This window comes from Temnothorax curvispinosus, unplaced genomic scaffold (genome assembly GCF_003070985.1).
Source record: "Temnothorax curvispinosus isolate PA1 unplaced genomic scaffold, ASM307098v1 QBEX01002451.1, whole genome shotgun sequence".
NCBI lineage: Eukaryota > Metazoa > Arthropoda > Insecta > Hymenoptera > Formicidae > Temnothorax > Temnothorax curvispinosus.
The window spans coordinates 231,391-246,469 of record NW_020212231.1 but is presented as its reverse complement, the minus strand read 5'-3'; the positions used below and the strand labels follow the sequence as shown (position 1 = coordinate 246,469).

The 15,079-nt window shown below is 40.0% G+C and overlaps 4 protein-coding genes across 6 annotated transcripts in view; 2 read left to right on the top strand and 2 right to left on the bottom strand.

Annotated features, from left to right (window-relative positions):
* LOC112451686 (ribonucleoside-diphosphate reductase large subunit-like) overlaps window positions 1-674 on the bottom strand; it is a 3,735-nt gene extending 3,061 nt beyond the window's left edge. The window contains 3 exon segments of the mRNA XM_025011478.1: window positions 1-116; window positions 285-370; window positions 502-674. The exon segment at window positions 1-116 is cut by the window's left edge and continues 62 nt beyond it. Coding sequence (XP_024867246.1) covers window positions 1-116; window positions 285-370; window positions 502-520 — 221 coding nt within the window. The 5' untranslated portion in view covers window positions 521-674.
* Window positions 675-1,548: 874 nt separating this feature from the next.
* LOC112451671 (palmitoyltransferase ZDHHC5) lies at window positions 1,549-8,326 on the top strand. Of its 2 annotated transcripts, none has more exons than XM_025011452.1 (9): window positions 1,549-2,009; window positions 2,158-2,282; window positions 2,373-2,530; window positions 2,611-2,783; window positions 2,900-3,112; window positions 3,180-3,324; window positions 3,913-4,127; window positions 4,207-4,374; window positions 5,426-8,326. In XM_025011452.1, exons 1-9 carry the CDS (start codon window positions 1,918-1,920, stop codon window positions 6,138-6,140), a joined length of 2,004 nt encoding a protein of 667 aa, XP_024867220.1. In that variant the 5' UTR covers window positions 1,549-1,917; the 3' UTR covers window positions 6,141-8,326. The 2 variants fall into 2 exon arrangements, with proteins under 2 accessions (XP_024867220.1, XP_024867221.1); XM_025011453.1 differs by having other exon boundaries at window positions 1,551-2,009; window positions 2,900-3,094.
* A 404-nt stretch (window positions 8,327-8,730) lies between these two features.
* LOC112451672 (DNA primase large subunit-like) lies at window positions 8,731-11,166 on the bottom strand. 2 transcript variants are annotated; one of them, XM_025011455.1, is made up of 8 exons: window positions 10,837-11,166; window positions 10,388-10,725; window positions 10,082-10,309; window positions 9,862-10,011; window positions 9,579-9,729; window positions 9,348-9,494; window positions 9,115-9,273; window positions 8,731-9,028 (listed from the first exon to the last, which is right to left on the bottom strand). In XM_025011455.1, the coding sequence occupies exons 1-8, from the start codon at window positions 10,988-10,990 to the stop codon at window positions 9,003-9,005; spliced, it is 1,353 nt and encodes a 450-aa protein (XP_024867223.1). In that variant the 5' UTR covers window positions 10,991-11,166; the 3' UTR covers window positions 8,731-9,002. The 2 variants fall into 2 exon arrangements, with proteins under 2 accessions (XP_024867223.1, XP_024867222.1); XM_025011454.1 differs by having other exon boundaries at window positions 9,348-9,729.
* A 1,074-nt stretch (window positions 11,167-12,240) lies between these two features.
* Window positions 12,241-14,723, top strand: LOC112451674 (RNA-binding protein with serine-rich domain 1-A-like). The gene is made up of 5 exons (XM_025011457.1): window positions 12,241-12,583; window positions 12,690-12,818; window positions 13,483-13,785; window positions 13,872-14,119; window positions 14,207-14,723. Coding segments are annotated over exons 1-5 (972 nt in total). The 5' UTR covers window positions 12,241-12,581; the 3' UTR covers window positions 14,497-14,723.
* The last annotated feature ends 356 nt before the right edge of the window (window positions 14,724-15,079 follow it).

Here is a 15,079-nt window from a genome sequence, read left to right as displayed (position 1 = left end):
GCGTAATCCGGATGTTGATTGATCATAGTCACCGCAGTTTCAGCAGCAAAGTTATCCAATTCGCTTGTTGTTACTCCCGAGCACAAATTGGTTATAACTCGATGTGCGATTGCAGGCTGCAAAAGGAAAGTATAACAATGCATTTCTCTCAACGATCTTGGGTAAGTTATGCTAAACTTGACTTTCAAGAAAACATTAATGCAAAATTAAGTAAAAAGAACAGCGATAAAGGATAAGATTCCCTTTCTGTTTCAGTTAGAAAGGTAACATGTGCGAACGCTTACTGGATCCACAGACTCGTCCAGACCGTAACATAGCGCCTCGATTCTCGCAGTTATCTCGTCGAAATGCACAGGTTCCTTACGTCCATCTGACAACAAAAAGAGACGTTAATCTTAAAGAGGGGACAGATCGTGGTAAACGCAGTAAAGACAGTTTTGCGCGAGGATACGTCGAATCGCGGCGGGTGCGAGTGCGTTTGTACAAATTATCTTAAATTACCGCGCTTGAGCACGTGCATGTTGCCGCCCCGAAGCGTCACAGCTGCAGCAGATATATATTTTTCCAAAGATCGGCCGACGTCCCACGTCCTACGACGAGTAACCGACACTTGAAAACATTGCTCCGTGCAGTCCGTGTGATTTTACCCGCGAAACGGAAGTGACGTCGGCCACGTGAGTCTGTCACGTGTACCGCGACTAATCGCAGCCGCGTCTCGCGCGGACGTCACTTCTGCGAACTTTGCGATTTACCCTTTCTCGCGCCATTTCGAAAAGATCAGCCTTTTCATCCGTTTTAAATACATAAATACGTACGTATGCGATTTTTGTGTTGCGCTTTAAGAGAATTGCATTAAACTTGAAAGTGTCAGTAATAGTCTCGCCAAAGAAAATTTAGAAGAAAACTTCATTGTTGCAACGAAATTGTTGCATTGCTCGGACTCGTTCGAGCGCCCTTATCGATACTCGACAGAATAGTATTCGCATATTGTAAACAACATCGATACTCGATATCTCTGTTTATAGATGATAAGGCTATTCGACGTATTCAATACTGCATCCTTTTTAGATTATTATTATTATTATAAGAGTATACATATTTCTTCTCAGATTTTACCATCTACGATATATATGTATATGAAGGGGAAAAATAATAATGAATGCAATAAAAAATAAATACATAAACATTATAACGTGCCAATTCTTTTTAGTGACACAAGTCGACACAAACATCGTTCTATCCTTCTTGGCATTCAATGAATAATTGTGTCGACTTGTGTCACTAAAAAGAATTGGCCTAATATAATATATAAATATATTTATTGCAATAAATAGACGCAATCGGGAAGGCGCAAAGCGCAAACGTCAAACGCGGCCTGAAGTTGCCGTCGATCCGATCTGGTGGAATACTCGCAGTATAGGAAAGCGCAGGGGCAAAATACACGGAGCACACGGAGCAAAAAGGAAAGGGGGGCAAGGGAGGGGGGGGGATTGACACGCGCGCTGCAGCGCGAGACTCGAGATTCTGCAGGAGCGAGGGAGCGAGATGCGCGTTGCGCGCTATATATGTATGTCACCGTGGTGGTGTGCTCGTCGCTCTCGGATAACTCCGTATACCCGCGAGCTGGCCCTTTAAATATTGATAGAGCGCCGCCGACGCCGACGTTTCCGCGCGGCCGGGATCCGGGATGACGCGCGAGTGAGGGCCGGGAACCGGGGAGGACTCCCGAATCGTGGCGCGCGACGCCCCGGAACGGAACGGCAGCTAGAATGCGCGGCCGCCCTCGCCGCAGCACGTACGTGTCGCAAGTGAGCCGAGCTCGCGATGGACGCGGCCATGTTTCCTGCTAGCAGAAATCCTGTCCGTTAGTGACTCGCGCTGATCGTGTGTGCCACCGGAAGAGCGGGAGCGTGCAGAATGCCGAAATGCGATGTGAAGACGAGGTATCTGCCAGCTACGTTCGCGTGGACGGTCCTACTCGTCACCACGGCGCTCTTCTTCATCTTCCCGTAAGTTGTCCCTCTCTCTCTCTCTCTTTCCCTCTTCTCTCTTCTCCTCTCTCTCCGCCTCTCCTCCGCCGCCTGCTCTCGTCGAAACGGAGCTCCTCTTCGCTCTCGGAGAATCTCGCAGCTGAAACTCACGTGTTTCGTTTCGCAGATGCTCGAATTACTATGTCTCTCACTTGGGCTTGTGGGTACCGGCTCTGCAAGGAGTCATCACCTTCTTCGTAGTGATCAACTTCTCCCTGGCGACGTTTATGGATCCCGGTGTTATACCAAAAGGTAACTTGACACACACGAGATATTTATACTTACTCCACTTTACGACGACGAGTCACGGATACGGAGTGTAATGATTATTTTTTGTTAAAGCGCCTCCTGACGAAGACCGGGAGGATGACTTCCGTGCTCCGTTGTACAAGAGCGTGGAGATCAACGGCATCACCGTGCGCATGAAGTGGTGCGTCACCTGCAAGTTTTATCGACCTCCACGTTGCTCACATTGCAGTGTCTGCAATCATTGTATCGAGGTACGTTTGTTTTCTCTTGTCAAACGTTTGTTGGGAACAAATTTAGGGAAGGGTACCTTAACAAACCTCTATATTTTTAGACATTCGACCATCACTGCCCGTGGGTAAATAACTGCATTGGTAGGAGGAACTACAGATACTTCTTCTTTTTTCTTCTGTCGCTCAGTTGTCATATGACCAGTATATTTGGGTTCTGTCTATATTACTTACTGGAGCATAAAGAGCAGTTGAGCGAAGTTAATACCATTGTTGCGTATCCTTTACGTAGAAGAATTATATCCAAAATACTCATAAAATACAGGCCGCACAGTTGTAAGGATTACGTCGATTTCCATTGTCGATTTTGTAAGATCCTTAACTTTCGCACAGTCTCATCCTCATGGGAGTGGTAATGCTCTTATTCATTCCAATCTTTGGACTGACCGGCTTTCACGTAGTCCTCGTATCCAGAGGACGTACCACGAACGAACAGGTAACAGGCAAATTTAACGGAGGCTACAATCCTTTTTCTCGTGGTTGTCTGCGCAACTGCTGTTACACACAATTCGGACCACAATACCCAAGGTATTGCAAGGAGCCAAGGTATTGTAAAATTAATACTGTACGCAGAAGTTATTTTGTTATAATGAATTTTCTCTGTGATTTGCAGCTTACTTAAGCCTGATAAGTATTCAGGGAAGCGACGTGGAGCGTGTGCGTCAGAGATATCTACTATAGGCAGTGAGAACCAGGTAAAGACCTACATGGATAGCAGCAATGGTGTTAGAAATGCCAGTTCAAATGCTTACAATAAGGTAAGAGCTAGCGCAGTCTCGCTTATCTTACTTTGTAAACAACGTGACTTCAATTCGGAATCTGGAGCTTGTATTGTTATTATGATTTGTATCCTTTTTTACTATTCACTAGCACAGTTATTAGACAAATTTTGGACGAAGCCTATATCTGAAGCATTCTTCTATAAACACTCTTCTACTTATACGCAATTTTCAAGCATGTACAGCATGGCTAGCATAGTTGTACCACACTATTACAGTAATTGTAAACAATGTAAACAGTTGTGTATGCAATTCCTTAGCTTCGTAGTATATCTAGTATAGAAATTTTACTATAGAAATTAATTAATACATATATTTACGTCTTTTTCACTACATCTGTAGAGTATGAGTTGCAGCGATGATACCTCATCTATCAGTACCGTTCAATTCAGAGTCCTAAGATGCCTTTACTGATTTTTTCCTACGGTTTATGCATATCCCATTGATCCAAACTGATATCCTAATATTCATAGGAAATATATGTAATGTATATTACAGAGAGAAATATAATATATTTGAAATTGTTTCTCTGACGTGATTGATAACATCATTGATTCGTCTTTACAGTTATCTCCTGGACGAGATGGATCGGATACAGACATGGAACCGACGGCGTCTCAGTCTGCGGACTGCGAACCTACGCCACCGTTGCAAAGACACGGTTCCAAAAGCAATTTCTTCCTGCCACCTGTGGAGAACAACGAATCTCCCAGGCATCCTCCGCCGTCGCAGCTTCGCCATCCAATACATTATCCTAGAGGCAGTCCACATCCAAGGCCGAGGTACTTGCGGATAAATGTAACAACGATTTTCAACGCGCGAAATGCTCTGGCGCGATACTTATGTACATCATATTCACAGAGGGATGAACGGATCTCGAAGTCACACTCCCGACCCGTTATCGCCGGAGACGAGTGGTTCGCCCGCCACGATTCCTCAGCGTCAGGGTGGCGCCAGCCCGACGATGCAACAACGTATCAAAGCTATTGGAGTACCTACTCCGCTTGCCATATCCAGCCCTATACGAAGGTACATCATACTTATGCATTACCGAAAGAAAAATCAAAGAATATATTAGCTCGATAAAAAAGAAAATTATCTTCTAATGTAAACACATTTACACGTAATACAAAAATAATGAAATATTGATAATCCAATTAATTTGAGTGCTAACATTTGGTCGATTCTTATTCGAATACTTAAATACAATTTCAGATTTATTATATTTAACTATATATATATCGCGATTTTCACATTGCACAAAATTATCTCAATGTAGAGAGCAAGAGGGAAGCGCCACACTAGTAATAGTTACAATGCATCTCTTAAGCACGCTGCCAATACAAAGTGAACGATATACCTCTATATGATATCCTTTTTGCTACCCTTCGATATGATGTCGGCCTGTTTTGTCAAGATCTCCTGTCCCTCACTGTCAAACACCTCACTCTTGCTCTTCTTTCTCCTCCTCTTCTGTCACCACTGTTCTCACCTTCCGGAGGACGAAGGAACGTGTCAAAAAGGAAAATTACGCAATGTAGCTTACAATAAATATTGTAGAGGATTAGTCTCTCTGCATGTACATATTACAAGATATATGGTATATAGATAAGTTTGTGTCCCACTGCAGGGGGTGGTAACTGCAAGGAGCTGCTTTCTACCATCATGTTGCAACCTACTGCAGGTAAACACGAACTTCATCCTACGAGGACATACCGTAGTTTACAATTATGCTTTCTTGCATATATATATCTTTGTATATATAGAAAAACATGGTTGTAAAAATATATACACATAAGACACACACACAACATACACACATTACACGAGACACTGCTACACATACATTTCTTAGGTTCGCTATCTTTTATGTTTCTTGAATAGATGCTAATTTCTTAACAGGAATGATGCGCTGCTCTCTCTCCTGTATGTCTCGCCAGAGCCGTATTTGTATGGCTACAATGCTCAAGCACTCGCATATTCATCTTGGTTCACTGTACTGTGCATTTGTCGAGTTATCGAAAGCATCTTGCGCCGCGGAGGATCTCGGGGGATCTAAGATTCGCTGTGTCTGTTACAGATCAAACCCGGGTACACCGACGCAGGTTCGTCGGCCAGATTTCATAGGTGTGAACGAAGCGCCGACGTATTACGATATACAGCAGGGAAACAATACGGGAGTCGGCGTTCCCGGTACCGTCATTACTGGCTACAGCCCGCAGCGGCGTTTCCTGTCGGAGAGCGAGCTCGTGCGACAGGGCACCGATCATCCATATTCGAGAACCAACAACACGGTCGACAACATACGCGAACTGGCAGGTTCGCCGCAGCGCGGTGTTTACATGTGGAAGGACAACTCACCCGGCAGCTATCCAGGTCCACCCCCTGGTGGAGCGGTGAGCGGGGCGCCGCATCAATCGCCCTCCCATCGACCGCCCCCGCCGTACGACTACTATCGCTCCAATCCCACGAGTCCAACTCAACAGTCGCAATACACGACGAACGCTCCTAGGGCGGCGTATCATCCAGCCATGAGGGGTGGAGTGCCCGTCTTCCCGCCGCATCAACCGCACCAGTCGCCGCAGGTCAAACGGAAAGCGACCACGATGGCAACACCGACCACACCGACCTCGGGAGACGCCCGGCGTCGACCGATGTCCTTTGTCAGAGCCTTGGAGATGACCGACTCTATGGAGATGGTTTCGGCGCCCAACGATCCGAGGTCACAGAGACCGACCACACCGACACCGGACCGCGCGAGCGTATACGATATGAACTATGAAATATCCGTATAGCCCACCTTTCCGGTCTCCGCACCATCCTGCGGCTGGACGGAGATTCTACGAGAGCCGCCGAGTAGTCTGCACGTCTTACGTTCCAACGAGGAAAGGATGTATGCCGTTTACGAGATATCCGTCTGAATTCTTCCGCGATCGATGCAGTTACGCGCGTTTAACACTGCACGTGGGCAGTAAACGTAAACCGCGGCTGGTTCTTCAGTTTCGTTTATCGCCATGGGATTATTCTTACGAATACACGAGCATTGAACTTGCCACAGTAATCAGGATACATATTGGACTTGCCACAGCAATCAGGATACACGCAGTGTGCGTACCTGAGAAATCGCCATCAGTGATGTGTGTGCGCTCGCGCGCGAGAATCATATCGCGATTGACAGTACATAGCATTCATTCTCGGCGAGGAGGTCGGTCCGTCGACGCATTTAATACGTTGTGAATTTACACGAAGCAGTAAATGCACAACGAATCTTTATTTCTCTAATTCTTCCTTCGGCAGTGGAATCTTACGGTACGACAGTATAGAACTTGCATTTTACAAGATGTATCAACGGCACACGAATGTCCTGTCGTATTAGTAATATCATTTAGTCGTTGTTAATGAAAAATAGATTCCATGTGCGTAGCAGCAAAGCATGTTCGTTACGTCGAGAATTAACAGCGTTCGGTCCGACTGACGATCCGAATTAATGAGTCACGGAGGCGTCAACGAAAGTATATCCCGAGCGCACAGAGGTTGACCTTTATTGGAACCATCGCCGATAATCGGTCCTCTCGCTTGACAGAAGCAATTATATTTTTTAGTACACGTTTAAGGTCAGTTTAGATTTTTATACAATGACACCGTGACTCATCCTCCTATAGAATACAATGTTAATCCAACGTCATCCTTTTCTTTCTCTCTTTTTTTTTCTTGTTCATATCTCAATTGCCGATAAGGTGCATGATTTGATAAATGAGAAAAATACTAGGGATTACTTGATTACATCCTTATTAACTCTTCGGATACCAGAGAAGTCCATTGTGAAAATGAAAAAAAAAAAGGAGTTTACTTAACCAACTTAAGTCATTATCGGGATAGAATAACAAATCTGTGTAAAATAATCGTGGAATATGTAGCAAATTTTTAATATACATATTTAACAATATTTATACGTAAATGATAAAAAAAATATAAGACTTTATAATTTGACTTGTTTGTTATAAATGATGATTTTATCGATGTGCCCACTAACATATTTTATTTCTATATAAAAGGTTCGCGCGCAGAAGAGAATGTGAAAGAGAAAAAGGTATGAGTGTATAAAAAATTAACGTGCGAATGAGAAGAATGCATTTTCAGAAGAGTGGAAAGTACAGTTCTAGTTTTCTCAATTGTATACAGGGATGGCTGTTCATAATATATACGCAGACGTAAAAAAATAAAAACTATTTTGATTTTGTTAAAAAAAAAAAGAAGAGAATTGTAATATACGCATTGCATAAATCCATTGCTGCATCCATCGCTGCTGTTAAATTTGTGATATACATCCCGCTTTTGAAATTGCATGATAGTTTCTCTGTGGTGTATGTGTATAGGAAGCCAATAATTATCGGCTATAATTACATTGCTAACAGACTGCAACGCGATATTAATTGAATTTTGCGTACGCACTCGATTCACGACTGGAATCGACTTAGTGTTACACGACACATATCATTTTGACGTCAAACATCGAATATTTTTTAGATTGAAACAAAAATTTATGCATTTGGTATAACGACTGCTTGACTACAGACACAAATGTTATATAACGAGGATTATAAGCATTTCTTCCGTGTCTCTTGATAAGCTACATTTAGGTTTCGTTTTAACAGATTCATTTTTTGTTTCTATTAAGATATAACAAACTGTGCCAAAAATTTCCCCGTACTATTCAATCGTGTAGTCTTGCTTAAAATAGCATTTAATGAGACAACGGTACAACGTTACGAATTGACTAAGGTAATAATGCGTAAGGTATGGCGAGTGTTAAGTGTTTATAATTCGGTGTATTTGTACATAAATATTGCTCGTTACTTCTATCACTTAAATGTACATACATATATCATTCGGTACTTACGTATCGTCGCAGCAATCTACAGAATAAAAATCATGAAACATAGTAAATTATACTGTGTTGTATCGTGGTAATATTTTTTGATGTGACGTTTTTTGTTTTTCTATTAAGCCTATTATTTTGTTGAAGAAAAAGAGAAAAGGTCACGTTATCGATGGACTAAACGCGTTTTTGAATTTGTAAAAAAAAAAAGAAATATTTTATTCAAATTAAAGTGTCTACATCTCAATTAAACAAAAATACTGCATGAAGATGTATCCAGCATCAACGCACGTGTTTTTACAATGTTTCACATTACGCTTAATAAATTTTAAATATATTAGCTATTTAAATATGAGTTATTAAAATTAACTAAAACTACTAATTAAATTAACTTTAAAATTGGAAACAACTATTCTTTTCAGTGTTAAGAAATGCTTATTACTCATTCATATTATATTGGCAACTAAAGTAAAAATAATCTGATTTTAAATCGAAAAAATTGCTGAAAACTTATTAATTCTGATAAGTTATTAGCAAGATGAAATTAGCTAAGTCAGTGTGTCAATTGCTTATCCGTCTTGAGAAATATTTTGAGAATATTCAATATTTTAGTTTTAAATAAATTAGCATTTATATATATACATACATATATATATATATATATTTACAATCAGGGATCTGTGTAAACAACGTTATACATTCTGTTGATGATATTAAATATAACTTGCAACGGTCCTAACAGCTCTGACTTCTCCAATATTCTCATTTTGTATAATGATTAATATGCATCTCCTGTTTCCGGATCTAGATGTTTAATTTTAATGTAACTTTAAATTTTATATAAAATAGTAAATTGTTTGATACACAAAAAATAACGAAATAAATCTCACCATAATGATCTGAAATGCGATGTTTCACACTCTCATTAAAATATATGTTTGGATGTTTAAACAAAGTGTCGTTAAAACAATTATGTTTAATTTCATAACACTTGTTACATGCTGCAGAATATTGACCGTTCTTGGACAATTCCATTATCGTTGATCTCTCTGGTTTAGTGAATTAGTTAACAGACAAAAGAATTCACATTATGATTGTATAAATTAAATATTTTGATGCTTACCCAACGCGTTAAACCCGCAATCAGTAAGTTCATCTTCAAGTATATCATGCAACATGTGTTTAAAAGGGCATCCGTGATTATCTCTAGGTCCAACGCTCGACTCCATAATTTTTTGACATGTGTAAGGCTGATAATCTCGTCGACTACCTTCCAGCCCATAGTTAAATCTTATGTTATAACTATGTTTTTCTTTGATAAATGTAGCTTCGTCCATTTTTTTCATGAATTCACCTTTCCAAAAAGTCATTGAGTCGGAGAAAGAGATGCCTATGCCCTTCAGGAACAAACCGTACTGTATTCTACCACCATGTGTAAGATGATGATCCTTCTTCAGCACTCTATGGAGCACTCTCATACAGAGAGGATAAGAGGTTTCTGCAAGCTATAGGCAAACAGCAAATAGTGGTATTATTACGAAGTTTGGGCATGTACGTCTTGTAAGATAAAAAAAAAACTCACATTATTAGTTATACAAAATTCATGATTAAATATTAAGTAAGCAACGTATGTTTACCATATCCAACTGATTAAGCGAAACGTATTGCAGTATCTCTGGTTCCTGTACCAGTATGGTACTCTCAGTATGAATAACATTTTCTAAATTGGCAAAAATGCGAGTGAACCTTTCATCATTGTACAAATTGGCTCTAGCTTCGCGTGCAATCTGGCAATGTAATGATAAAGTAGAAAACAGTAACAGTTGATAAATTCACGTTCATCATGTTCATACTTACTTCGAAACCCGATATGAGAATTCTCCTAAAGTGCGACACAAACACGAATGCCATTTCTTGTTCAGTTATAAAAGCTTCGCCTTGCATAATGAAAACCTTACGTTTTTTAATTAAACTGGCTACATGAGAAAAAGGTATCCTGTAAAATTGTGTGCTGTCAATGTCGCTAACATGTGGAGAAGATATTCGAAGATATTCCCTGATATCTTCCTTTTCGCTCTGGCTAATCTGGAAACAACTGAGAATTAATTGATCCAATATATGAGAAACATTAAATCTAAAATGTTGCAACAAGCAATAACCAACCGGTGTAAAGACAAAGTTGTTAACGCACATGAACTGCCTGACCCCTTCATTGTCTAATGAAGAAAATCTCCACTTGAACAGCCTAGCTTCTTGCTTTAAAAACCAGTGTTTCTTGAACGCATTGAAAGCAACTACGGATCTTAATATAAGGTGAGATATATGATCGTTTCTTCTGGCACATATATCCGTGTCAGTGTGTGATTTACATCCAGGGCTATCAACTAATGTTGCAAATTTGTCCATTCCTTCTTCACGCAATTTCTCAACCAAGGCAGCTTTGCGTTGTGACACTGACATTGTTAGTTTTTTTAAGTGGATACGTTCCACCAAAGAGAGAACTATGAAACATTATATAAAAACACATTAATTAAATATGGAAAGAAATTAACACTATATTAACACATATATAACATAAATAAATAAAACTAAAGTGTGGAATTTAAATTAACCTTTCAGGCGTGTTTCACAGATTTCTTCCAGCTCGTTCAACGTTACCTCTCCAAACGGAACGTTCTGATACAATTGTAAATCATGAGGATACACATCACCAGGATTCCTTGGTGAAAGTTTGATAGGAGTTTGAGGTCTCATTGTGGATGTCATGTTACTCGAACTCGATCAAACTTGAATGGAATCAAAACTGCAGGATAAAATAACAAATCAAACAAATAAACCAATCAACTTCTTATACGCTCTGGTAGTCACTTAAATTTGCAACAAACATGCACAAACATCGCTAAGCTGTACCACGTTCAAAAGTGATTGCAACAATTGAGAGACCTAACGTCCAATCACGTAACTATTATACTAAACCGGAAGTAAACTACTTGCTTCCTTTTCCGTATTAACAAAAACAAAGGAAGGTAGAAAAACAAATGTTATATTTTGTAAAAAGACTGTATTCATTCTGAGAAATATATAAATTCAATGAGAAGATATAATTCGTTAACAATAAATGTGACATAACGATCAATAAACAATAAACCATGTCGGAAAAGAATCATATAATAAAACAGAAATTATTTATTATATTACTTTCTTTTATTATTGTATATATATATATGCAGCAGAGTCACGATAATGTATAGCTTGCATATTCGCGAACAAAAAGATAAAATATTTTTCTTCAATATAAGTTGGAACATCGATATCGATATCATTTGCATTGCTGCGTTCTGAAACCTATCAGAAAAAGTTTGCGAATGTCTACTTTCTACACTTGCTACACCTCTTTACTTCTATCTAAAAATATATATGATTTTTTCTAAAAAGAAATCATTAATAAAATCATAAAATTAGATCATTATTAAATCATTATCATTAAAATCATTAGTTTATTTTTACTATATATTTTTTTATTAGAAATAAGAAAAAATACTAATATTAGGGGAGAATCGGAATTAGAAATAATAATTAAATATAACGTACAATTAAGAAAAAGAACAAAAAACAAGATGTATAAATATATATAAGACATAAGAATATTATAAAATGCAGTACAAAGCATAAACAAATCAACCAATTAGCTTAGTGATTCTTCAATATGATTGGCTCCTGCCTTCGGTTCTTTTCCGGATTTAAGTGTAGAAACCAATCATAATAAAGAATCACTAAGCTGCTTTTCCCGCTGAATGCATCCAGTAGGCTTGTTCGCGTTGCTTGAAATCCCCAAACATTTTTGCACTTGAAATGAGATAAATATATATTCGGCCGTTGGAGAGAGAGAAAGCGAAGATACTGAGTGCAAAAAGTGCAAGCAACGCGAACAGACCCAATGACGTCTCGCGCGGTAGTTGGCGCGTTGGATGGCGCCGGATTCTACGCCGGATGATGAATTTGGACGACACTGACGACACCGACGACATCAGTGATCAGTTGTGCCAATGCCACGACGGTCCCACGGTGGATGTATCGTTCGTTCTTTACGCGCGCCAAGGATGTTTTAATAAAATAATTCGGCAGCGTCACGCGGTTGAGTCTCTTCGTCTGGACGTTCTCTCCCGACCAACGTAGTTTCGAGCGCGGTGGGCGCGTTACTTGCGACAAAACGTCGTAACGTCGGCTTCGTGTTCCGGTAGTCCGCCATTACTGGCGTGCTCCCGCGGCATACAGTCCGGCGTACCATCCGGCTTCGTCGCGGAGCTGAAATCCTTTATCCCGTGAGTGCGGTCAGGAGGTTCTTTCAACAATAATCATGTGAGTAACCGTGTCACGTTACGCGAAATCGACGGTTGTGGAAAATTTTGTTTGGATTTTAACCCTTTATTTTTCTCCCTTTCACGCCCGCTGTTTTGTTATTCAGGGCACGGAGCCGAAAGGACAGCACGGGTAAGAGCGACTCCGAAGCTACGGATAAGGAGAACAAGAAGGAGAGAGGCAGAGAGAAGGAACGGAAGAAACGGGCGGCATCTTCTTCCAGCAGTGGATCTAGGTGGGTAATGCTACAAACGATAATAAAAACGTTATTAACCCTTCTGTCTGTATACGTTTTTTTGCACTCGGAGCGTAATACGTGGGTCTATCACATTCAACGCTTTCTTTCCCTACCTTAAAATATTTAAAATCTGAAAAAAATCACAAAACATTTGTACGTTGTAGGCTACGGTCAACGTGACGCTACAAATGCTTCGAAGCATTCCTCTTCTCTTTTCTTTCAATGAAGAAAGAAGGAGAAGAAGAACGCTCCAAAGCATTTGTAGCGTCACGTTGACCGTAGCCGTAGTCGACGATTTTATAGTCACTTTGATAAACATCGTTTATTTAATATTTTCTGGCAGGCTTGCAAGCTTTACAGTTACGAGCAGATATCATTTTGACTCAGACGCCGTAGACCCCTGTATACAGATGGAGGGTTAAATCTTGGGTTTACAACTATTTGATTCCATCTTGGTTATCACGTTGGTTAATAATGTTGAATTTACTCATGTTTATGTGTTTTCATCGCAATGGAATATTTTTTCATATTCAAAAGTTCTTGCGTAACTAAAAGTTAAACCTAGACCTTTCGTTCGATGACCGATTGTTCTAACATTTAAACTATCCAATATTTTGAATTATATTTTATTAATTCATATATGTGAAAATATATTCGATAGCTCATCAGATAGCAGTTCAGGATCTTCAAGCTCTAGCAGTGGCAGTAGTTCTAGATCAAGCTCCTCTTCCAGTAGTTCATCTAGTAGTTCTGCTAGCTCTTCAGCCAGTTCCAGGGAGCGAGGGAGAAAGAGAAGTCGTAGCAAAAGCGTCGATGCCTCGCGGAGACATGACAATAAGGAGAAGGAGAGGGATAAAGAAAGAGAAAGGGAAAGGGATAGGGACAAGGATAGGGATCGCGATAAAGAGAGAAAGAAAGGAAATAATGCTGTTCCCGAAAAAGCTAAACAAAAAGCACGATCCAGGTATTGTATTTGTTATAAAATTGGCTCTAATCTTTTCTTGCTTATAATTAATTATCAAGTTAATAATCATTTTCTTAATTTTGCAGATCTCCCTCCCCACGTAGGAAGCGTAGAGAGCGTTCGCCGATTCCTAGGCCAACAAAAATACACATCGGCCATCTAACACGGAACGTCACCAAAGATCATGTCATAGAGATATTTTCCGCGTATGGTCAAATAAAGATGGTTGACTACTCTTTGGATAAGCTTCATCCCAATCAGGGTAGGGGATTTGCCTATGTCGAATTCGAAACAGCGGATGAAGCCGAAAACGCGATGAAACACATGGACGGAGGTAAAACGCGATTTATACGTCATATCGATTTCGTACTTAGACCATTTTATTGTCATGCTAACGCATCTTGCGTCGACCTGTTCACAGGGCAAATAGACGGCCAAGAAATCACGGCTGCTCCAGTATTATTGCCGAAGCCCCGACCGTTGCCGATGCGCCGTATGTCGCCGGGCATGGGTAGGCGCGCCCCACCACGATGGGGAGGCGGTGGTAGAAACACCCCGCCACGTTATCGCAGACGTTCGCCGCTCATGAATCGCCGTAGAAGCCCGCGACCACCGAGGCGCAGGATAAGAACTCGATCGCGAAGTCCACCGGGGAACCCTCGACATCGACACCGTCGTTACACAAGATCCAGTTCGAGTAGTTCTCGATAATGATTTTTCATTGCATTGTATATACAAGATATCGAACTAGATATGACCAACATTGTCGTGCAGTTGTGCTACTGCACTGAAAAAAAGTAATGTGTAACGATTACGTCTTAATAATGATAAGGTACGTTCGCCAATGGCGATCATAAACTCTCGTTTATATATATATCACAACAGTTTCATGTTTCGTCAAAGCACACTTTTGAAATATATTAATTTCGCAACATGTATTGATGGTCTTTCGTAGTTGATACCTCAAGTTTTTACAAACTAGTTGTAATATTTACATCATTCACAACGCTATTTATAAGATAAATGAACATTTGTAGAAAGAATTGACTGTTCAAAAAAAAATTGATATTGATCTATTTTTTTCTTGTTTCTTCCTAATTTAATTGTATTTGGTGTGCTAAAAATGGATCATGGAATTAAATAATGAACAAAAAGACGGACAAAATCATTTTTTCAGTAATGCTATGTAAGAGAAATGACAAACAGTCTGAAGAAATGTTTCTCTAATATGAGATTTATATTTTAAAATATTGGTTATAAATTCAGAATGTTTATCTTTCACTTTTAGCAAATG